The sequence below is a fragment of the Aphelocoma coerulescens genome, chromosome 3, assembly GCF_041296385.1.
Source record: "Aphelocoma coerulescens isolate FSJ_1873_10779 chromosome 3, UR_Acoe_1.0, whole genome shotgun sequence".
Lineage (NCBI taxonomy): Eukaryota > Metazoa > Chordata > Aves > Passeriformes > Corvidae > Aphelocoma > Aphelocoma coerulescens.
In genome coordinates, this window is record NC_091016.1 from 124,178,413 (window position 1) to 124,201,532 (window position 23,120).

Below are 23,120 nucleotides of genomic sequence, written 5' to 3' on the forward strand. Positions count from 1 at the left end.
CGTCCCCTCCCCCAAAACGATGCCTGAGGCACCTCCAGGTGCGGGAACAGGAACTTCCAACTCCTGCTCCCAAAATAAAACCCCTCTCCCGCTTTTCCTGGGATATCCCAACTTTCTCTTCTTTAAAGCTACGATTGTTTCCGACCCTTTCCTCAAAGGAAACGAGGGATTTGCACTTTTTAGGCAGCCAAAGACGGGGGAAGCTGCCCCGAAACCTCAGCCCAGCCCCAGTTTTGGGGGATTTTCCAGCAGATCTGGGAAACTCAGGAAGCTCTTTGGTCCCCAAATCGCCATCCACGCAGGCCAAACCACGAGGACGCGACTTCCTCCCGCGCCGATCCCACAGGGAATCATTCTTCAGGTTTTAGAAACAGAAAAAAAAGTGGAAAAAAGGGGTTTTTTTTATATATATATATAAAATAAAGCCACCCCGGGTGCAGAATGTACAGGGGGAGGGATTGACGCAGCTCCGGAGGCGCCGCCGGGCTGTGCCGGGAGGGACCTCCACGGTCCCTGGTTGCAGCGGTGAGGGATTCCCGGATTCCCGTGGGAATTCCAGGATTCCCGTGGGAATTCCAGGTGGGGGGGGGGGGAGAGAGAGAAGGATGGGAGCGGGTCTCAGTCCAGGAAGCGCTGGCAGGCCTTTTTCCAGCGGCAGGCCGTGCACCACTGATCGCGGTGCTCGATGCCGTAAACCTTGCGGCACTTCTTGGCTTCGCCGCGGACCTTCCTGGGAAAAACGGGAGAAGGGAGGACGTTGTTTCCCCCCCCCTGGATTTAAGGGTCGGGTGGATTCGGGTGGATTCCGGGGCCGTGGGAGGCGGGATCCTCACCTGGTGCTGAGGGAGAGGCGGGGCGGGGAGGCCACGAGCAGCTGGGGCTTGAGCAGCGGCGGCGGCTGGGGCTCGCTGAGGCTCAGGGAGCGGCTCCTCACCTGAGGGACAGAGGGGGTGAAAAGGGGGAAAAAGGGGCAAAAAGGGGGAAAAGGGGGCAAAAAAGGGGGAAAAGGGGGAAAAAAAGGGGGAAAAGGGGTCAAAAAGGGGGCAAAGGGGGCAAGGTGAGGGGTTGTGAGGGCTCCATCCAGCCCTGCACTTCCTCAGGAAGGAGGGCTGGGAAAAGGGCGGGAAAAAAAGGGCGGGAAGAAAAGGGCGGGAAAATGTGAGGGGGGAAAGGTGAGGGGGGAAAAAGGAGGGAAAAGGGAGGGAAAAGGGAGGGAAAAGGGAGGGAAAAGGGGAGGAAAAGGGAGGAAAAGGGAGGAAAAGGGAGGAAAAGGGGAGGAAAAGGGAGGAAAAGGGAGGAAAAGGGAGGAAAAGGGGAGGAAAAAAGGAGGAAAAAGGGAGGAAAAAGGGAGGAAAAGAAGGGAAGAAAAGGGGAGGAAAAGGGAGGAAAAGGGGAGGAAAAGGGGAGGAAAAGGGGAGGAAAAGGGGAGGAAAAAAGGAGGAAAAAGGGAGGAAAAGAAGGGAAGAAAAGGGGAGGAAAAGGGAGGAAAAGGGAGGAAAAGGGGAGGAAAAGGGAGGAAAAGGGAGGAAAAGGGGAGGAAAAGGGGAGGAAAAGAAGGGAGGAAAAAGGGAGGAAAAGGGGAGGAAAAGGGAGGAAAAGGGAGGAAAAGGGAGGAAAAGGGGAGGAAAAAAGGAGGAAAAAGGGAGGAAAAAGGGAGGAAAAGAAGGGAAGAAAAGGGGAGGAAAAGGGAGGAAAAGGGAGGAAAAGGGGAGGAAAAGGGGAGGAAAAGGGGAGGAAAAAGGGAGGAAAAGAAGGGAAGAAAAGGGGAGGAAAAGGGAGGAAAAGGGAGGAAAAGGGGAGGAAAAGGGGAGGAAAAGGGGAGGAAAAGGGAGGAAAAGGGAGGAAAAGGGGAGGAAAAGGGGAGGAAAAGGGGAGGAAAAGGGGAGGAAAAAGGGAGGAAAAAAGGAGGAAAAAGGGAGGAAAAAGGGAGGAAAAGAAGGGAAGAAAAGGGAGGAAAAAAGGAGAAAAAAAGGAGAAAAAAATGAGGAAGAAAGGAGGAAGAAAGGAGGAAGAAAGGAGGAAGAAAGGAGGAAGAAAGGAGGGGGAAAAGGAGGGGGAAAAGGAGGAAGAAAGGAGGGGGAAAAGGAGGGGGAAAAGGAGGAGAGAAAAGGAAGGAAAAAGAAGGGGAAAAGGAGGCAAGGAGGCAAAGCAGAGGGGAAAAGGAGGCGAAAAGGGAGAGAAAAGGGAGGGAAAAGGGAGGGAAAAAGGAGGGAAAAAGGGAGGGAAAAGGGAGGGAAAAGGGAGGGAAAAGGGAGGGAAAAGGGAGGGAAAAAGGGAGGGAAAAGGGAGGAAAAGGGAGGAAAAGGGAGGAAAAGGGGAGGAAAAGGGAGGAAAAGGGGAGGAAAAGAAGGGAAGAAAAGGGAGGAAAAGGGGAGGAAAAAGGGAGGAAAAAAGGAGGAAAAAAGGAGGAAAAAGGGAGGAAAAGAAGGGAAGAAAAGGGAGGAAAAAAGGAGAAAAAAGGAGAAAAAAAGGAGGAAGAAAGGAGGAAGAAAGGAGGAAGAAAGGAGGAAGAAAGGAGGAAGAAAGGAGGAAGAAAGGAGGAAGAAAGGAGGAAGAAAGGAGGAAGAAAGGAGGGGGAAAAGGAGGGGGAAAAGGAGGAGAGAAAAGGAAGGAAAAAGAAGGGGAAAAGGAGGCAAGGAGGCAAAGCAGAGGGGAAAAGGAGGCGAAAAGGGAGAGAAAAGGGAGGGAAAAGGGAGGGAAAAAGGAGGGAAAAGGGAGGGAAAAGGGAGGGAAAATGGAGGGAAAAGGGAGGGAAAAAGGGAGGGAAAAAGGGAGGGAAAAGGGAGGAAAAGGGAGGAAAAGGGGAGGAAAAGGGAGGAAAAGGGGAGGAAAAGAAGGGAAGAAAAGGGAGGAAAAGGGGAGGAAAAAGGGAGGAAAAAAGGAGGAAAAAAGGAGGAAAAAGGGAGGAAAAGAAGGGAAGAAAAGGGAGGAAAAAAGGAGAAAAAAGGAGAAAAAAAGGAGGAAGAAAGGAGGAAGAAAGGAGGAAGAAAGGAGGAAGAAAGGAGGAAGAAAGGAGGAAGAAAGGAGGAAGAAAGGAGGAAGAAAGGAGGAAGAAAGGAGGGGGAAAAGGAGGGGGAAAAGGAGGAGAGAAAAGGAAGGAAAAAGAAGGGGAAAAGGAGGCAAGGAGGCAAAGCAGAGGGGAAAAGGAGGCGAAAAGGGAGAGAAAAGGGAGGGAAAAGGGAGGGAAAAAGGAGGGAAAAGGGAGGGAAAAGGGAGGGAAAATGGAGGGAAAAGGGAGGGAAAAAGGGAGGGAAAAAGGGAGGGAAAAGGGAGGAAAAGGGAGGAAAAGGGGAGGAAAAGGGAGGAAAAGGGGAGGAAAAGAAGGGAAGAAAAGGGAGGAAAAGGGGAGGAAAAAGGGAGGAAAAAAGGAGGAAAAAAGGAGGAAAAAGGGAGGAAAAGAAGGGAAGAAAAGGGAGGAAAAAAGGAGAAAAAAGGAGAAAAAAAGGAGGAAGAAAGGAGGAAGAAAGGAGGAAGAAAGGAGGAAGAAAGGAGGAAGAAAGGAGGAAGAAAGGAGGGGGAAAAGGAGGGGGAAAAGGAGGAGAGAAAAGGAAGGAAAAAGAAGGGGAAAAGGAGGCAAAGCAGAGGGGAAAAGGAGGCGAAAAGGAGGCGAAGCAGAGTTGAAGCGGAGGTGAAGCGGAGGCGAAGGGGAGGTGAAAAAGAGGGGAAGCGGAGGGGAAGGGGAAGTGAAAAGGAGGGGAAGCGGAGCTGAAGCGGAGGCGAAGGGGAGGTGAAAAGGAGGGGAAGCGGAGGTGAAATGAAGGTGAAAAGGAGGAGAAAAGGAGGCGAAGCGGAGTTGAAGGGAAGGTGAAGCAGAGTCGAAACAGAGGGGAAGCGGAGTTGAAGCGGAGTTGAAGCAGAGGTGAAGGGGAGTTGAAGCGGAGTTGAAGCGGAGGTGAAGGGGAGTTGAAGGGGAGTTGAAGCAGAGGTGAAGCGGAGGTGAAGCGGAGTTGAAGTGGAGTTGAAGTGGAGTTGAAGGGGAGGTGAAGCAGAGTTGAAGTGGAGTTGAAGCAGAGGTGAAGCGGAGTTGAAGCGGAGGGGAAGCGGAGTTTAAGGGGAGTTGAAGCAGAGGTGAAGCAAAGGTGAAGCAGAGGTGAAGGGGAGTTGAAGCGGAATTGAAGGGGAGTTGAAGTGGAGGTGAAGCGGAGGGGAAGCGGAGGGGAAGCGGAAGTGAAGTGGAGGGGAAGCGGAGTTTAAGGGGAGGTGAAGCGGAGGTGAAGGGGAGTTGAAGGGGAAGTGAAGCGGAGCTTAAGGGGAGGGGAAGCAGAGTTGAAGCAGAGTTGAAGTGGAGTTGAAGGGGAGGTGAAGAGGATGGGAAGTGGAGTTTAAGGGGAGTTGAAGCGGAGTTGAAGCGGAGTTGAAGGGGAGTTGAAGCGGAGTTGAAGCGGAGTTTAAGGGGAGTTGAAGGGGAGTTGAAGCGGAGTTGAAGGGGAGTTGAAGCGGAGTTGAAGGGGAGTTGAAGGGGAGGTGAAGTGGAGTTGAAGGGGAGTTTAAGGGGAGTTGAAGCGGAGTTGAAGCGGAGTTTAAGGGGAGTTGAAGTGGAGTTGAAGGGGAGTTGAAGCGGAGTTTAAGGGGAGGTGAAGTGGAGTTTAAGGGGAGTTTAAGGGGAGTTGAAGCGGAGTTGAAGCGGAGTTGAAGCGGAGTTGAAGCGGAGTTTAAGGGGAGTTGAAGCGGAGTTTAACGGGAGTTTAAGGGGAGTTGAAGCGGAGTTTAACGGGAGTTGAAGCGGAGTTGAAGCGGAGTTTAAGGGGAGTTGAAGTGGAGTTGAAGCACAGTTGAAGTGGAGTTTAAGGGGAGTTGAAGCGGAGTTTAAGGGGAGTTGAAGCGGAGTTGAAGCGGAGTTGAAGCGGAGTTGAAGCGGAGTTTAAGGGGAGTTGAAGCGGAGTTGAAGCACAGTTGAAGCGGAGTTTAAGGGGAGTTGAAGCGGAGTTTAAGGGGAGTTGAAGCGGAGTTGAAGCGGGCACTGCTCACGCCGGGCCGCCCGCGGCAGGGAACGGGCGGCACTCACCGGTGACAGAGACGGCAGGGTGGAGGTGGCGGCGGCCCAGCTGATGCTGGTGAAGATGTGGGGGGACACCGGGATTTGGATGGAGGGCAGCGCCTGGCAGGGAGGAAAGGGGTCAGGATCCGGCCTGGGAATCTCCCATTCCCACGGGAATCCCCGTGGAGCCTTTCCCGCTGCTCACACGGAGGGAGCGTGGGGACTCAGCGGCTCCTCCGCTCCTGCCCCCCAAATCCCGGCCGTGTTGGTGCTTTTGTCCCCAGTTACAGATTTTTCCTGCTTTTTGCTGATGTCACCGCCATTCCCAGGGATGTGACATTCCCTGGAGCTGCCCCTGGACACGGCCCCGCTGCCCCGGGGTGGGGGTCAGGGCTCCGTGTTCCCAAATTTCCTGTGGCGGAGATCGGCGGGAGCCGGCGTGGCCGCATTCCAGCCCCGGGATCTGCGGGGTGGGGCACATTCCAGGGCTGGGAATGAGAGTGGGGCCACAGGCCGGCAGGGGACAGCCGGGGGACAGGGACGGGGACAGGGACGGGGACAAGGGACAGGGACAGGGACATGGGACAGGGATGGGGGACAGCCGGGGGACAGGGACAGGGACAGGGACAGGGACAGGGGACAGGGGACAGGGACAGGGACATGGGACAGGGACAGGGGACAGGGACAGGGGACAGCCGGGGGACAGGGACAGGGGACAGGGACACGGGACAGGGACAGGGGACAGGGACAGGGGACACGGGACACGGGGACAGGGACAGGGACACGGGACAGGGACGGGGACAGGGACACGGGACACAGGGACAGGGACGGGGACAGGGACACGGGACACGGGGACAGGGACAAGGGACAGGGACTGGGACAGGGACACGGGGACAGGGACAGGGACACGGGACAGGGACGGGGACAGGGACACGGGACACGGGGACAGGGACAGGGGACAGGGACAGGGGACAGCCGGGGGACAGGGACAGGGACATGGGACACGGGACAGGGGACAGGGACACGGGACAGGGGACAGGGACACGGGACAGGGACATGGGACAGGGACACGGGACAGGGGACAGCCAAGGGACAGGGGACAAGGGACAGGGACAGGGGCAGGGGGGGACACGGGACAAGAGGGGGACAGGCACACAGATCCCTGAGCCAGGGGCCAGGGACAGGGGGACAGGCACAGGACAGGCACACAAATCCCTGGGACAGGGACAGGGACAGGGGGACAGGCACAGGACAGGCACACAAATCCCTGGAACAGGGACACCAATCCCTGAGCCAGGGGACAGCTGGGGGACAGGAACAGGGGCCAGGCACAGCATTCCCCGTGCCAGGGACAGGGGCAGGGACAGGGACAGGGACAGGGGACAGGGACAGGCAGAGGACAGGGGCAGGGGACAAGGACAGGGGACAGGGACAGGGACACTACTCCATGTGCCAGCAGACATTGGGGGCCAGGGCCACCAATCCCCATGCCAGGGGCCAGGGCCAGGGGCCAGGGCCACCAATCCCCGTGCCAGGGCCACCAATCCCCGAGCCAGGGGCCAGCCAGGGGCCAGGGCCACCAATCCCCGAGCCAGGGGCCAGCCAGGGGCCAGGGCCACCAATCCCGGAGCCAGGGGCCAGCCAGGGGCCAGGGCCACCAATCCCCGAGCCAGGGGCCAGCCAGGGGCCAGGGCCACCAATCCCCGAGCCAGGGGCCAGCCAGGGGCCAGGGCCACCAATCCCCGAGCCAGGGGCCAGGGCCACCAATCCCCGTGCCAGGGGCCAGGGCCACCAATCCCCGTGCCCGGGGCCAGGGCCACCAATCCCCGTGCCAGGGGCCAGCCAGGAGCCAGGGCCACCAATCCCCGTGCCAGGGGCCGGCCAGGGGCCAGGGCCACCAATCCCCGTGCCAGGGGCCAGCCAGGGGCCAGGGCCACCAATCCCCGAGCCAGGGGCCAGGGCCAGGGGCCAGGGCCACCAATACCCGTGCCAGGGGCCAGGGCCACCAATCCCGGAGCCAGGGGCCAGGGCCACCAATCCCCGTGCCAGGGGCCAGGGCCACCAATCCCCGAGCCAGGGGCCAGCCAGGGGCCAGGGCCACCAATCCCCGTGCCAGGGGCCAGCCAGGGGCCAGGGCCACCAATCCCCGAGCCAGGAGCCAGCCAGGCCCGGGCGCCGTCCCCAGCGCGGCCCCGCTCACCTGGTAGGCGTGGTCGGCCTGGATGTGCCAGAAGGAGCCGGGCGCCGAGTGGCTGAGGGCGGGCGGGCACGGGCCGGGCTCCGGCGGGGCCAGCGCCGGGCGGATGGCGATGGGGGCGGAGCAGGACGCGGGGCTGGTGGCCCCGGCGGTGGCCCCGGGGCTGGCAGCGGGCGCGGCGCTGGCCGGGGGCGCCTCGGCGGGCGGCTCCTCCTTCACCTGCACCTCGGTGTAGTAAAAATCCTCCTCCTGCTTGCGGGGCTCCGAGTCGGGACCGTCCCTGCGGGCAGGGGACAGCGTGACCAGGGGGGCCCGGCCCCATCGGGGACAGAGGGGACAGAGGGGACAGAGGGGACAGAGTGACCAGGGGGGCCCGGCCCCATCGGGGAGGGGACAGAGGGGACAGAGGGGACGAGGGGGGGCCCGGCCCCGTCGGGGAGGGGACAGAGGGGACAGAGTGACCAGGGGGGCCCGGCGCCATCGGGGACAGAGGGGACAGAGGGGACAGAGTGACCGGGGGGCCCGGCCCCATCGGGGACAGAGGGGACAGAGGGGACAGAGTGACCAGGGGGGCCCGGCGCCATCGGGGACGGGACAGAGGGGACAGAGGGGACAGAGTGACCAGGGGGGCCCGGCCCCATCGGGGACGGGACAGAGGGGACAGAGTGACCAGGGGGGCCCGGCCCCATCGGGGACAGAGGGGACAGAGGGGGCCCCGGCGCCATCGGGGACAGAGGGGACAGAGGTGGCCCCGGCCCCGTCGGGGAGGGGACAGAGTGACCAGGGGGCCCCGGCGCCATCGGGGACAGAGGGGACGAGGTGGCCCCGGCCCCGTCAGGGAGGGGACAGAGGGGACAGAGGTGGCCCTGTCGCCATCGGGGAGGGGACAGAGGGGACGAGGGGGCCCCGGCCCCATCGGGGAGGGGACGAGGTGGCCCTGTTGCCATCAGGGAGGGGACAGAGGGGACCAGGGGGCCCCGGCGCCGTCAGTCCGGGACGGGGGTTTTGTCCTCCCCACTGTCCCTGTCCCCGCTCCCAAGGAAAGCAAGGAAATCGCCCTGGCCCAGGAATGCTGGAGTATGGAGCGCTGGGAATGCCGTGCCCCATAGATTGGGGCCAGCCCCACAGACTGACCCACGGATCCCATTGCCACCCCACAGATCCCACTGCCAGCCCCACAGACTGACCCACAGTTCCCATTCCCAGCCCCACAGACTGACCCACAGATCCCATTGCCACCCCATAGATCCCATTCCCACAGACTGACCCACAGATCCCATTCCCACCCCACAGATCCCATTCCCAGCCCCACAGACTGACCCACAGATCCCATTCCCACCCCATAGATCCCATTGCCAGCCCCACAGACTGACCCACAGATCCCATTCCCAGCTCCACAGACTGACCCACAGATCCCATTCCCACCCCATAGATCCCATTGCCAGCCCCACAGACTGACCCACAGATCCCATTCCCACAGACTGACCCACAGATCCCATTCCCACCCCACAGATCCCATTCCCAGCCCCACAGACTGACCCACAGATCCCATTCCCAGCCCCACAGACTGACCCACAGATCCCAGCTCCATACATCCCATTCCCACCCCACGGATCCCATTCCCACCCACAGATCCCATTCCCACCCCATAGATCCCATTCCCAGCCCCACAGCCTGACCCACAGATCCCATTCCCAGCCCTACAGACTGACCCACAGATCCCAGCCCCACAGACTGACCCACAGATCCCATTCCCACCCACAGATCCCATTTCCCTCGGGAAGGGAAAATCTTGGGAATTCTGGACAGAGGAATCCAATGGATTTGGGGGGCAGGAAGGGGAAATCCCAGGAATTCCAGGGGGATAAATCCAATGGATTCGGGGCTCAGGAAGGGGAAATCCCGGGAATTCCGGAGGGCTAAATCCAATGGATTCGGGGCTCAGGAAGGGGAAATCACAGGAATTCCGGAGGGATAAATCCCATGGATTCGGGGCTCAGGAAGGGGAAATCCTGGGAATTCCTGGTGGCATAAATCCCATGGATTCGGGGCTCAGGAAGGGGAAATCCTGGGAATTCCTGGTGGCATAAATCCCATGGATTCGGGGCTCAGGAAGGGGAAATCCCAGGAATTTGGAGGGATAAATCCAATGGATTCGGGGCTCAGGAAGGGGAAATCCCGGGAATTCCGGAGGGGCCGGGCCTTACCGCAGGTGCCGCGTGCGGACGTGGCGCTTGATGCCCACCACGGAGCGCAGCTCTTTGCCGCAGCCGGGCCACAGGCACTTGAACACCACCGAGTTCTGCGGGGAACGCCCGCGTCACCCACGCCCGGCACCGCCCAACCCTCCCGCCGGCCGGCATCCATTCATTCCTTCATTCCCGCCGGCCGGCGTCCATTCGGCATTCGTCCATTCATTCCTTCATTCCCGCCGGCCGGCGTCCATTCGGCATTCGTCCATTCATTCCTTCATTCCCGCCGGCCGGCGTCCATTCGGCATTCGTCCATTCATTCCTTCATTCCCGCCGGCCGGCGTCCATTCGGCATTCGTCCATTCATTCCATTCCTTCCTTCCCGCCGGCCGGCGTCCATTCGGCATTCGTCCATTCATTCCTTCATTCCCGCCGGCCGGTGTCCATTCGGCATTCGTCCATTCATTCCTTCATTCCTGCGGGCATTCGTCCATTCACTCCTTCCTTCCCGCGGGCATTCATCCATTCACTCCTTCCCTCCCGCCAGCCTGCGTCCATTCATTCCTTCCTTCCCGCCGGCCGGCGTCCATTCAGCATTCATTCATTCACTCCTTCCTTCCCGCGGGCCTGCGTCCATTCATTCCTTCCTTCCCCCCGGGCATTTGTCCATTCCCTCATTCCCGCGGGCGTCCATTCATTCCCTCATTCCCGCCGGCCTGCGTCCATTTCCTCCTTCCTTCCCATGGGCATTCGTCCATTCACTCCTTCCTTCCCGCCAGCCTGCGTCCATTCATTCCCTCATTCCCGCGGGCGTCCATTCATTCACTCCTTCCTTCCCGTGGGCATTCGTCCATTCATTCCTTCCTTCCCGCCGGCATTTGTCCATTCACTCCTTCCTTCCCGCGGGCATTCGTCCATTCATTCCTTCCTTCCCGCCGGCATTTGTCCATTCATTCCTTCCTTCCCGCCGGCATTCATCCATTCACTCCTTCCTTCCCGCAGGCATTTGTCCATTCATTCCTTCCTTCCCGCCGGCATTCATCCATTCACTCCTTCCTTCCCGCAGGCATTTGTCCATTCACTCCTTCCTTCCCGCGGGCATTTGTCCATTCATTCCTTCCTTCCCGCCGGCCTGCGTCCATTCATTCCTTCCTTCCCGCGGGCATTTGTCCATTCATTCCTTCCTTCCCGCAGGCATTTGTCCATTCATTCCTTCCTTCCCGCGGGCATTTGTCCATTCATTCCTTCCTTCCCGCCGGCCTGCGTCTATTCATTCCTTCCTTCCCGCAGGCATTCGTCCATTCCCTCATTCCCGCGGGCATCCATTCATTCCTTCCTTCCCGCGGGCATTCGTTCATTCATTCATTCCTGCAGGCGTTCATTCCCTCATTCCCCCCTTCCTTCATTTCTTCCTTCCCACATGCGTTCATTCCCTCATTCCCGCCTTCCTTCATGCATTCCTTCCCGTGTGCGTTCATTCCCTCATTCCCGCGCTTCTTCATTCATTCATTCCCACATTCCTTGCCTCATTCCTGCCTTCGTTCCCTCATTCCCACATTCCTTCCCTCATTCCCGCCTTCGTCCATCCCTTCCCGCCTTCGTCCTTTCCCACGTGTATTCATCCCTTCCCGCCTTTGTTCCCTCATTCCCGCCTTTGTTCCCTCATTCCCGCCTTTGTTCCCTCATTCCCGTGTCCGTTCATCCCTTCCCACCTTCTTTCATCTCTTCTCACGTGTATTCATCCCTTCCCACCTTCGATCCCTCATTCCCGCCTTCATTCCCTCATTCCCACGTCCATTCCCTCATTCCCACGTCCATTCATTCCTTCCCGCATCCATTCCCTCATTCCCGCGCTCATTCATTCATTCCTGCCTTCATTCCTGCATTCCTTCCTTCATTCCCGCGTTCCTTCCCTCATTCCCGCGTTCCTTCCCGTGTTCCTTCATTCCCTCGTTCCTTCCCACGTTCATTCCTTCCTGTGCTCATTCCTTCCTTCCCGTGTTCCTTCCTTCCCGCGTTCATTCATTCCCTCGTCCCTTCCCGCGTTCATTCCTTCCCTCATTCCCACGTTCATTCCTGCGTTCCTTCCTTCCCGCTTTCCCTCCCACATTCCTTCCCTCATTCCCGCATTCCTTCATTCCCGCATTCATTCCTTCCCACATTCCTTCCTGTGTTCCTTCCTTCCCGTGTTCCTTCATTCCCTCGTCCCTCCCCGCGTTCATTCCCTCCCGCATTCCTTCCTTCCCGCATTCCTTCCTTCCCTCGTCCCTTCCTGCGTTCATTCCTTCCCTCATTCCCACGTTCATTCCTGCGTTCCTTCCTTCCCGCTTTCCCTCCCGCGTTCATTCCCTCTTTCCCACGTTCATTCCTTCCCGCCTTCATTCCCTCCTTCCCGCCTTCATTCCTTCCCTCCTTCCCGCCTTCATTCCCTCCTTCCCGCCTTCATTCCCTCATTCCCGCCTTCATTCTTTCCCATGTTCATTCCCGCCTTCATTCCCTCATTCCTGCCTTCATTCTTTCCCATGTCCCTTCCCGCCTTCATTCCCTCCTTCCCGCCTTCATTCCCTCATTCTTGCCTTCATTCCCTCCTTCCCACCTTCATTCCCTCCTTCCTGCCTTCATTCCCCCATTCCCACCTTCATTCCCTCCTTCTTGCCTTCATTCCCTCCTTCCCGCCTTCATTCCCTCATTCCCGCCTCCATTCCCTCCTTCCCACCTTCATTCCCTCCCTCATTCCCACCTTCATTCCCTCCTTCCCACCTTCATTCCCTCATTCCCGCCTTCATTCCCTCCTTCCCGCCTTCATTCCCTCCTTCCCGCCTTCATTCCCTCCTTCTTGCCTTCATTCCCTCCTTCCCGCCTTCATTCCCTCATTCCCGCCTCCATTCCCTCCTTCCCACCTTCATTCCCTCCCTCATTCCCACCTTCATTCCCTCCTTCCCACCTTCATTCCCTCATTCCCGCCTTCATTCCCTCCTTCCCGCCTTCATTCCCCCATTCCCACCTTCATTCCCTCCTTCTTGCCTTCATTCCCTCATTCCCGCCTCCATTCCCTCCCTCATTCCCACCTTCATTCCCTCCTTCCCGCCTTCATTCCCTCCCTCATTCCCACCTTCATTCCCTCCTTCCCGCCTTCATTCCCTCCTTCCCGCCTTCATTCCCTCATTCCCGCCTTCATTCCCTCATTCCCGCCTTCATTCCCTCCTTCTTGCCTTCATTCCCTCATTCCCGCCTTCATTCCCTCCTTCCCACCTTCATTCCCTCCCTCATTCCCACCTTCATTCCCTCCTTCCCGCCTCCATTCCCTCCTTCCCGCCTTCATTCCCTCCCTCATTCCCGCCTTCATTCCCTCCTTCCCGCCTTCATTCCCCCATTCCCACCTTCATTCCCTCCTTCCCACCTTCATTCCCTCCCTCATTCCCACCTTCATTCCCTCCTTCCCGCCTCCATTCCCTCCTTCCCGCCTTCATTCCCTCCTTCCCGCCTTCATTCCCTCCTTCCCGCCTCCATTCCCTCCTTCCCGCCTTCATTCCCTCCTTCCCGCCTTCATTCCCTCCCTCATTCCCGCCTTCATTCCCTCCTTCCCGCCTTCATTCCCTCCCTCATTCCCACCTTCCTCCTGCGCGGAGCCGGCTCATCCCTCGGGAAGGGCTCGCAGTCGGTGTCGAAGCCGTCGTCGGCCGCGGGCGAGCTGCGGGCGGTGCCCGAGGGGCGCGGCGGGGACGGGGCGGCGCTGCCGGCGCTGCCGCGGCCGCTGCTGCTGCTGCCGCTGTCCGACACGTCCCCGCTCTCCTTCCACGCCTCGCAGGCGGCGCGCGGCGCTGCGCCCGGGGGACACGGGGATGCCACCGTCACCTCGGGGACGGCCGGACAACGTCCCCAGGGTGCGGGAGGGGACATGGGGACACTGCCACCGTCACCTCGGGGACGGCCAGACAACGTCCCCAGGGTGCGGGAGGGGACACGGGGACACTGCCACCGTCACCTTGGGGATGGCCGGACAACGTCCCCAGGGTGCGGGAGGGGACACGGGGACATGGGGACACTGCCACCGTCACCTCGGGGACGGCCGGACAACGTCCCCAGGGTGCAGGGAGGGGACACGGGGATGCCACCGTCACCTTGGGGACGGCCGGACAACATCCCCAGGGTGTGGGAGGGGACATGGGGACACTGCCACCGTCACCTTGGGGACAGCCGGACAATGTCCCCAGGGTGTGGGAGGGGACACGGGGATGCCACCGTCACCTTGGGGACAGCCGGACAATGTCCCCAGGGTGTGGGAGGGGACACGGGGATGCCACCGTCACCTTGGGGGTGGCTGGAGAACGTCCCCAGGGTGCGGGAGGGGACACGGGGATGCCACCGTCACCTTGGGGATGGCCGGACAATGTCTCCAGGGTGCAGGGAGGGGACACGGGGACATGGGGACACTGCCACCGTCACCTCGGGGACGGCCGGACAACGTCCCCAGGGTGCGGGGAGGGGACACGGGGACATGGGGACACTGCCACCGTCACCTTGAGGACGGCCGGACAACGTCCCCAGGGTGTGGGGAGGGGACATGGGGACACGGGGACACTGCCACCGTCACCTCGGGGACGGCCGGACAACGTCCCCAGGGTGCGGGGAGGGGACACGGGGACATGGGGACACTGCCACCGTCACCTCGGGGATGGCTGGACAATGTCCCCAGGGTGCGGGAGGGGACACGGGGATGCCACCGTCACCTTGGGGGTGGCTGGACAACGTCCCCAGGGTGTGGGGAGGGGACATGGGGACATGGGGACACTGCCACCGTCACCTCGGGGACGGCCGGACAACGTCCCCAGGGTGTGGGAGGGGACACGGGGATGCCACCGTCACCTTGGGGGTGGCCAGAGAACGTCCCCAGGGTGTGGGAGGGGACATGGGGACATGGGGACACTGCCACCGTCACCTTGGGGACAGCCGGACAATGTCCCCAGGGTGTGGGGATGGGACACGGGGACACGGGGACACTGCCACCGTCACCTCGGGGATGATCCTGTGCCCAGCTCCCCCGGCTGGAAAAGCCACAGGGATCCTCCTAAAAGCCCAGCCAAGGCCCTTCCTTCCCTTCCCTAAATCCCTTCCCTTCCCTAAATCCCTTCCCCAAATCCCTTCCCCAAATCCCTTCCCTTCTTCCTTTGCCTTCCTTTCCTCTTCCTTTTCCTGCCCTTTCTTCCCTTTTCCTCCCCTTCCCTCTTCTTTCCTCCCTTTTCTTCCAGTTTTCCCCTTTTTCCTCGTTTTTCCTCCTCTTCCCTCCCCTTCTCCCGCCTTTCCCTCCCCTCTCCTCCTTTTCCTCCCCTTTCCTCTCCTCTCCTCTCCACCTCTTCCCTCCCCTTCCTTCCCTTTTCCGCTTTTCCTCCTTTTCTTCATCTTTCTCCCCTAAGTCCCTTCCCTTCGGATATAAAAAGCTCGGGATGAGCGGAGCCAGAGGCTCGCTGGAAACACCCAGATCCCATCCCAGCTAAATCCCAGAATTCCAGCCGGAAAAACCCGCGGGGGGGGGGAAAAATCTGGGAATCCATGAGCTTTTCCCAAGGAATCGCGAATCAAATCCACCCTCCCCCCTCCTCGCTCCCGTTTTTTTTTCCCCCTTCTTTCCTCTGAAACCCAGCTTTGCTTGGAATTTGGGGGAATTCCAACAAATCCCAACCGTTATCCCGAGAATTCGATGCCACTCCCTGTCTATCCTGCTTTTCCGCCCGGTTATCCGTGGCTTATCCCGTTTGTGCCATTCCTGGTGGCACGGGACGGAATTCCCACGGCTCCCGGGGTTATTTTTATCCATCCCGGGAACCTCTGACTCCTCGGGAATGAGGCCGGCGCTAAAAAAAGGAATGACCGGGAATCGCCCCCCGCCCCGGGATGGCCGTGGATGGTTGGATTTCGGGAATAATTCCCACCTGGAAAGGGCTTTCCAGCCCTCCAAAGGCTCCCCAGGGAAAAGTTTGGAGTCCCCATTCCCAGAGGGATCGAAAATCCCTGTGGATGTGGCACGTGGGGACACGGATCTGGAATTCCCTGACAGGAGCCAGGTGGGATCGGGATTTCTCCCAGGAAAAGAGGGAACGGCCCCAAGTTGTTCCAGGGGAGGCTCAGGTTGGATTTTGGGGACAATTCCCACCTGGAGAGGAGGGTCAGGCAGTGGAAGGGGGAGTCCCCATCCCCGGAGTGTCCAAGGAATTCCTGGATGTGGCACTCGGAGCTGGGGACAAGGTGGGACTCGACGACCTCGGAGGGCTTTTCCAACCTCGGGAATTCTGGGATTCAGCCAGGAGCCCTTCCCGAGCTCCTCCAGCTCCTCAGGGACACGAATCCCTCTGCTGCCATTCCCATTCCTGCCATTCCCTCTCCTTCCATTCCCTCTCCTGCCATTCCCTCTCCTTCCATTCCCACTCCGCTGTGATTGAGGTACCCAGAGTCAGCTTGGAGGTGACTCCGAGGTGGGTGGGATGTGGGAATGCCGGAGGGATCGGGATCATCGGGAAGGGCTGGATCCATGGGATGAGGTGGGTGGGATGTGGGAATGCCAGAGGGATTGGGATCGGGAAGGGCTGGATCCATGGGATGAGCCCATGGGATGTGGGAATGCCGGAGGGATCGGGATCATCGGGAAGGGCTGGATCCATGGGATGAGGGCGATGGCGTGCAGGTCCCCAAGGCCGAGTGCCGGCTCCTGGATTTGTGTCACCATGGAATGCTCCAGGATGGAAAACTGGGAAAGGTTTGGAGCTGGGAAAGGGGCTCAGCCTGGAGCAAAGGAGGCTCAGGAAGGAATTTTCCCTCTCTGGAATTCCCTGAGCAGCCAGGTGGGATCGGGATTTCTCCCGGGAAAAGAGGGAACGGCCCCAAGTTATTCCAGGGGAGGCTCAGGTTGGATTTTGAGAACAATTCCCGCCTGGAAAGGATTTTTCCAGCCCTCCAAAGGCTGCCCGGGGAGGTTTGGAACCCCCATTCCCAGAGGGATCGAAGATCCCTGTGGAAGCACCCCTGGGGCACTCGGAAACGCCGGGAACGCTCGGACTCGATCCCGGAGGCTTTTCCCACCCTCAGCGATTCCGGGATCGGACAATCCCGCTGCCGCTCCCTGACCCTCCCCACATCCCCCCCCCCCGCGCCAACGGGAGCGGCGCGTTCCCGGCTTTGGGGAATTAGGAATTCCCTGGGAAGGACACTCACGGGGGAGGCCGCCGCCGTCAGGGCTCTGCACCGCGGGGCTGCACGAGAGGCTCGTCAGCACCATGGCCGCCACCATCTCGTCCATCTCCACCGCCGCGTCGGCCTTCCTGCTCCGGCAGAGGGAGAAAACACCGGGAATTCCCATGGAAAAGCCGAGCAACCACCCGGAGAACCCCCCCCGTGGATGTTCGCCCCCCCCCCCCCCTCCACCGCCGCCCCTCCGGGGTGGGAAGGGAAAACGCATCCGAGATCCCCGCGGTCCCCACCGGAAGCGCCCTGCGGATAATCCCCGGGAAGGTGGGGATATCCCGGGAATCGCCGCCCGGAAAAGGCGCCAACCTCTTGGGAACGTCGATGCTGCTGGACACGGATCTCTGGAGGGCCTCGGCGGGGCCGGGATTCACGGAATTGGGCAGGGACGGAGGCTGGAGCGCGTCCGGCACCCTCCAGCACGCCGGGAATCCCTGGCTCGGCTCATCCAGGGCGGTGAGGAGGACCTGGGAAGGGGCAGGAGAAGTTTGGGATGAGGTTCTGGATCCCACGGGATCGGGATCCCTCATCCTCGTTTTCCCTCCTGTCCTGGAGGGTTTGGAGTTTGGATTCCTAAGGAGCGGCCAGGGTTCATCCCCCCCCCAAAAAATCTGCTCTTCCCACCCCCAGCAATCCCGAATTTCCTGAGCCTCCAAGAGTTGGGATTTCGGCTGGACTTTTCCCCGATGGATTTGGCTGCTCTGGGTTTGTTCCCAGGGATCGCCCACACCCAGCTCCTCCAGGCACCCTTCCTTTCGGGAATCTGCTCCTTCCCAGATTCCCAAATCCCTCCAGAATGGGCGCTTTTCCACCAGCACCACCCCGAGCCTATTCCCATTCATGGAAAAATATCCCCTGGATATTCGCAGCACCGGGAACGTCCCTCCACGGAATTGCGGGATCTGGGATCCGGGGAATCGGCACAAGGATCAATCCTTCCCAAAAACCGGGATCGAGGCTTTTCCACGGAGCACGAGGAGCCGGGATCTCCTCTGGCTGTGCTGGGAGGGGAGGACACCCCATCCCTGTTTCAGTGCCGTTCCCAGCAGCTGGAAAAATGCTCCCGCGTGGAATGAAACAACCCTCGGCGTCCAGTGGGCAACAAAAACCGGGAAGAGGCGGAAAAACGAGCAGGGAACGTTTCACACTTCATCTCCCCAGCTCTGCCCGGGAAAGGTCTCGCAGGGAAGCAGCCGGGATTTGGGAATGCTGGTCCCTGTCCCAGGGCTCTCCCCAGCCTCGATCGGGATTCCGGGCCACAGGGAACGGCGAATCCGGAGGGGCTGGGGGAGCTCCCTCAGGGCACCACGGCCCCCAGAGCCGCAGCTCCCGGGGCAGCTCCGTGCGGCTTCCCTCGGGATTTCAATGCGGGATACGGAGACACGGGAGGAGTCCGTGGCAGGGAATTCCACGGGGAATCTCGTGACGTTCCCAACCCATGGTCCTCAGCACGCCGGAGGGAAACCTCGAGCCACCCACGTCGCGTCCGTGCTCTTTTTTTCCGGAGAAGATCCCGCTTTTGGCCGGGATTAGGGATATTTCCAGAGGAAACGGATCTCTGCCCGAGTTCGGCATGATCCAAACCCACGGGATCCCCAGGAACTCAGGAGAATCCCAGGAATTCCTCCACCCTTGGAGCACACCCCACCACCCGAGGAGGTACCTGCTGCCCACGGAGCTGCCGGAGGCCGGGATTCGGGAACGCGGGGGCTCGGCCGCTCTCCTCCAGCACCCGGGAGCAGGATCTGTCCTCGTGTGGGGCGGGCGCCCGGCCCAGCTCGGGAATCTGGGAAGCCGCCAGGATCCCGTCGGGAGCGGCGACGCGGGTGCCGAGCAGGGAGCGCTTCCCGAGGCGCCGCGACAGCACGGTGGCCATGTCGGAGACGCTGCGGAGACACGGACGCCGGGATGGCACCGGGAGCTGGCACCGGGACGGAGCCGGAGCCGCCACCCCGCAGCTCATCTTTGGGAACGGCCCTGAAGCTCTCCGGGATAAATCGGGATGAGCCGGCCCAAAGGAAAAGCGTCAGCGTTTGGAGCCCACGTGCCACCGGTGGCATTCCCAAGGGCGCCACGGCCATTCCCAACTGTCCCACCCTGGTGCTCCTCAGCCTTGACCTCCAGACCTCGTTCCCAGGGCAGTCCCGGGATTCCCAGCCCCTCCTCAGCTGCATCCCAACGCTCCCATTTTCAGGAGCTCTCCGAATTCTGGGAGAGCTCTCTCCGAGCCCCCGCGGTCAACAAAACAGGAGCTTCCTCCCGGATTCCTTGGGAAAGGAACGATTTGGAGCATTTTTATCCCCAAACTGGAACTATTTCTGCCCCTCCAGGCGTGCCGGGTGAGAAGCAATTCCCAAAGAAAGCCAGGGGAGCTGCCCAGAGCTCCTCGGAGCCGCATCCATCCCGCTCCCAAGGCCATCCAGGATTTACGAGCGGTTTTATGGATAACCGTCCTGCCCCGAATCCCGCCGGGCCCGGGTAGAACATTAACAGCTCGGAGGAGCCGCAAAGGACGGGGCAGGAGGAGGAGGAAGAGGAGGAGGAGGAGGAGGAGGACGGGGGCGCTCGGAGAGAGGCGGGACAGGGAACATCGGCACGGGGACATCGCCGCCGCCGCCCTCGGCTCCTTCCCTCTGGAGCGGCATCAAAGCGGAGCCGCTCTCCCGGCCGCTTCCCGCTCACCTTGCCAGGTGAGGAATTCTCTGGGATGTTCCTGAGCCGGCTGGGGTTGTTTTTTTCCCGAGGGGCTTTTCCTGTTTTCTGGAGATCCCCCAAGAAGGGATCTTGGCGGGGAGGGAGGGGGGGTGGGACACGGCGGTTCGCCTCAAACCCCGCCACGGAGCCTCTGCAGCCCTGCTGACCACGCTCCTTCCTGCCTCGGAGGATCCCAGGATTTGGGATCCGAGCCGGGGGATCTCGGGACGGCGCCGAGGCTGCACACGCCGCCTCCAAACCCCTCCTGGCCGGCGGCCAGCGGGGCAGCGCCGAAGCTGCTTCTCATTTCCTTCGGGGTTTCGTTTTCCCTTCCCTCGCCTTCCCCCCTCCGGCCCGCGGAGGGAGCGGGAAGGAGCAGAGAGGGAGAGAGAGAAAGGGAGAGGGAGAAGGAAAACCCTTCCCGAAGCCAATTTTTGGAGTCGCATCTGCTTCCAGCAGCAGACCTTTGAACGCCGGATCCCATTCCGGAGCCGAGGGGGACACGGCCGGTGCCAAGAAATTCCCGTTCCCTCCTGCGTCCTCCTCCCTCCCCCCCCCAAAAAAAAAAAACCCCACAAAGCGAGGAGAGGAGCGGGAGCCCTCCCAGCTGTTCCCAATCAGGCGCCGCAGGGGTCGGAGCCGGCGCGGATCCCAAATTATTCCTTGCTCCGATGCCGGGCGTGGATTTTTGGCCGGCGCTTTTCCAAGAACGCCAGCCCTCGAGCCCGGGAAAGGGCGCGCGCGGAAAACGAGGAAGGGTTGGTTCAAGTGGAGAAGCGGGGGAATGATTCCCGGTGCTCATCCCAGCTCCTGGGTGGGTTTTTTTTTGGGAAGAAGGCAGCTGCTGCAGCCGTGGTGCTGGGCAAGCACACCCCGTTTTCCCCGGTTTTTTTTTTTAGGGAGAAATGCTGGAATAGTCCCTCCAATCCAGCCTCAGTCCCGCCACGGATCGACGACCCGAACCACCACGGCCAGGCTGTGACAGAGCCCAAACTTTTCCTCTCTCCAAACCCACGGTTTCCAGAAATCCTCCCTCTCCTTATCCCAAAAATTCCCTTTGCAAGCCACGGAGGTCTCCGCAGGGAGCGCTTCGCCGAGTTCGGGCCCTTTTTAATAAAGGCTCCGACCCCAAAGCTGAGCCCAGCTCCCCCGAGACCCAAAGCTCACAAAAACAGGCGCTTCCCAGAGTTTCCTCCCAATTCCGCCTGGATTGCGCCCCTGGATGTGTCACTGTGGGGAAAAGCTTCACCCGCGCCAACACCAGGCCGCTCCAAGAGGGGAATTATCCCAGAGGGAAACACCTTTGGAGGACGCATTCCAGCCCCAAAAAAAAAAAAAAAAAAACAAAAACCCCACGTTTGTGGAGCCGGCGAGGGCAGCCAGGAAGGAAGGGGAGGGAGCCGGGCGCTTTCTGGGAGCGGTGCCGGCAGCGGCACGGATCCACGGATCCATGGATTGTGCGTGTTCCCGGCCGCGGGGCACGTGGGGAAGGCGGCAGCGCCGGAGGCACGGGAGGAGGAGGAGGAGGAGGAGGAGGAGGAGGAGGAGGAGGAGGAGGAGGAGGAGGAGCGGGAGGAGTGTGCCCGGGCCTGCCGCGGAGGGCGGCACCGGGCAGGGCACGTGTGCGCGGGGCGGGGGACACGGAGGGAGGGGGACACAGGGACCGGGCGAACCGGGGGGCGGGACACGGAGCGGGATTGGGGGGGGGGGGGGCACGGGTGGGGTGGATCCGGACAGCGAGGGGGGGGTGGGCATGGAGCGGGATTGGGGGGCACCGGCAGCCGGTGAGTGCGGGCACAGCCAGCGGGAGGCGGTGGCAGGGGCTGGGATTCGGGGGGGGGGGGGACACGGACACCGGGAATGCCGCGGGATGGCGGCGGCGGCGGCGTGGGGGGAGGGAGGAACACGGACAGCGGTGGGAATGCCGCGGGGAGCACGGACACCGGGCAGGCCCCACGGAGGATGCCCCGGGCGGGACGCGGGGAAAGGGGGGGCAGAAGCCGGGGCGGGGAGGGAAGGGCGGAGAGGCAGAGCCGGCTGCTGCCCAGCCCGGCGGGGTTCGGGGGTGTCCCGGCTGGGGTCCCGCTTACCTCCGGCACGGCTGCCGCCCGGCGCTGGTTGTTTGGAAGCGCCCGGCCCCGTTCCCGGCTGGCGGCCCCGGGCTGGAGCCCCGCCGGGCCGGGCGGGGCGGGGCGGAGCCGCGGCCGGGCGGGAACCGCCGCTCCCGCGCGCGCCGCTTTTTTTTTTTATTATTATTATTATTATTTCCCCCCCCCCCCCGATTTTTTGTTTTTGTTCCCACCCGCCTTCTTCTCCCTCCTTCTCAGCCGCCGGCTACGGAGGGAGGGAAGGAAGGAGGATGAAGAGGAAAGGGAGGAAGCCGGGCGGGGGATGCCGCTACTCACAGCGCCCGGGGAGCCCCGCTCGGAGCCTCGCCTCGCCGCCGGCCGGGTTAAAGCTCCCGGGGCCGGGCTGGTGTAAACAACCTCCCCACATGCTCGGCCCCTTCCTGCGCATTGGCTCCGCCGCTGCCTTTCCGTGCAACGCCCCCGCCGCCCGGCCCCGGCCCCGCCGCGCTCCGCCGGCCCCGCCGCGCTCCGCCGGCCCGGCCCGGGGCTGCCGGCGCTGCCCGCGGGGGAACGGGAGCGGCCGAGGGGCTGCGGGCCCTGCTTCTCCTCCTGCTTCTCCCCCTGCTTCTCGCTCTCCTTCTCCCCCTGCTTCTCGCTCTGCTTCTCGCTCTCCTTCTCCCCCTGCTTCTCGCTCTGCTTCTCGCTCTGCTTCTCCCCCTGCTTCTCGCTCTGCTTCTCGCTCTCCTTCTCCCCCTGCTTCTCGCTCTGCTTCTCGCTCTCCTTCTCCCCCTGCTTCTCGCTCTGCTTCTCGCTCTGCTTCTCCCCCTGCTTCTCCCTCTGCTTCTCGCTCTCCTTCTCCCCCTGCTTCTCCCCCTGCTTCTCCCCCTGCTTCTTCCTCTGCCTCTCCCCCTCCTTCTCCCCCTGCTTCTTTCCCTGCTTCTCCCCCTGCTTCTCCCCCTGCTTCTTTCCCTCCTTCTCCCCCTGCTTCTTTCCCTGCTTCTTTCCCTGCTTCTTTCCCTCCTTCTCCCCCTGCTTCTTTCCCTCCTTCTCCCCCTGCTTCTTTCCCTGCTTCTTTCCCTGCTTCTTTCCCTCCTTCTCCCCCTGCTTCTTTCCCTCCTTCTCCCCCTGCTTCTTTCCCTGCTTCTTTCCCTCCTTCTCCCCCTGCTTCTCCCCCTGCTTCTCCCCTGCTTCTCCCCCTGCTTCTTTCCCTCCTTCTCCCCCTGCTTCTTTCCCTCCTTCTCCCCCTCCTTCTCCCTCTCCTTCTCCCCCTGCTTCTTTCCCTCCTTCTCCCTCTCGTTCTCCCCGTTTCTCCCCCTCCTTCTCCCCCTCCTTCTCCCGCTGCTTCCCCGCGGCTCTCCCGCCCGCCCGGCCCCGGGGATGAGGCTCCGCATCCCGCGGGGCTCCGGGCTTTACCCGAGCGGGGGCTGGCGGCGCTCGGGTCGCTTTTTGGGCGCTTTTTTGGCGCTTTTTGGGCGCTTTTTGGTCGCTTTTTTGGTCGCTTTTTTGGCGCTTTTTGGTCGCTTTTTGGTCGCTTTTTGGCGCATTTTGGCGGTTTTTCGTCGCTTTTTGTCGCTTTCTGGGCTGTTTTGCGCTTCTAAAGCGCGGGTTTGGCGCTATTTGAAGTTTGGTCCCTTGGGGCTTTTTGCCTCCGCAGGGCTGGGATTTCCCTCGCACCCCTTCCCAAGGAATGGGGATTTTCCTTTACTCCCTTCCCGAGGGATTGGGATCCCTCTCATCCCTTTCCCAAGGGATTG

General features: G+C 61.3%; 2 protein-coding genes across 2 annotated transcripts; one reads left to right on the forward strand and one right to left on the reverse strand.

Annotated features, from left to right (window-relative positions):
* Positions 1-482: 482 nt before the first annotated feature.
* Positions 483-19,112, reverse strand: ZNF395 (zinc finger protein 395). The gene is given in 11 exon segments (XM_069011875.1): positions 483-730; positions 834-934; positions 5,006-5,098; positions 7,179-7,455; positions 9,383-9,477; positions 12,980-13,188; positions 16,574-16,680; positions 16,913-17,070; positions 18,267-18,628; positions 18,631-18,669; positions 18,672-19,112. Coding segments are annotated over 11 exon segments (1,659 nt in total). The 5' UTR covers positions 18,778-19,112; the 3' UTR covers positions 483-618.
* LOC138107076 (uncharacterized) lies at positions 19,044-21,778 on the forward strand. Its single transcript, XM_069008408.1, has 4 exons — positions 19,044-19,081; positions 19,125-19,293; positions 19,754-20,919; positions 21,625-21,778. Exons 1-4 carry the CDS (start codon positions 19,044-19,046, stop codon positions 21,776-21,778), a joined length of 1,527 nt encoding a protein of 508 aa, XP_068864509.1.
* The last annotated feature ends 1,342 nt before the right edge of the window (positions 21,779-23,120 follow it).

Coding starts and splice junctions, on each gene's coding strand:
- LOC138107076 (XM_069008408.1), top strand. CDS start 19,044: ATGGATAACCGTCCTGCCCCGAATCCCGCCGGGCCCGG. Junction 19,082..19,124: donor CCGAATCCCGCCGGGCCCGG/GTAGAACATTAA, acceptor AGGACGGGGCAG/GAGGAGGAGGAAGAGGAGGA. Junction 20,920..21,624: donor CGGCACCGGGCAGGGCACGT/GTGCGCGGGGCG, acceptor CCTCCTTCTCAG/CCGCCGGCTACGGAGGGAGG.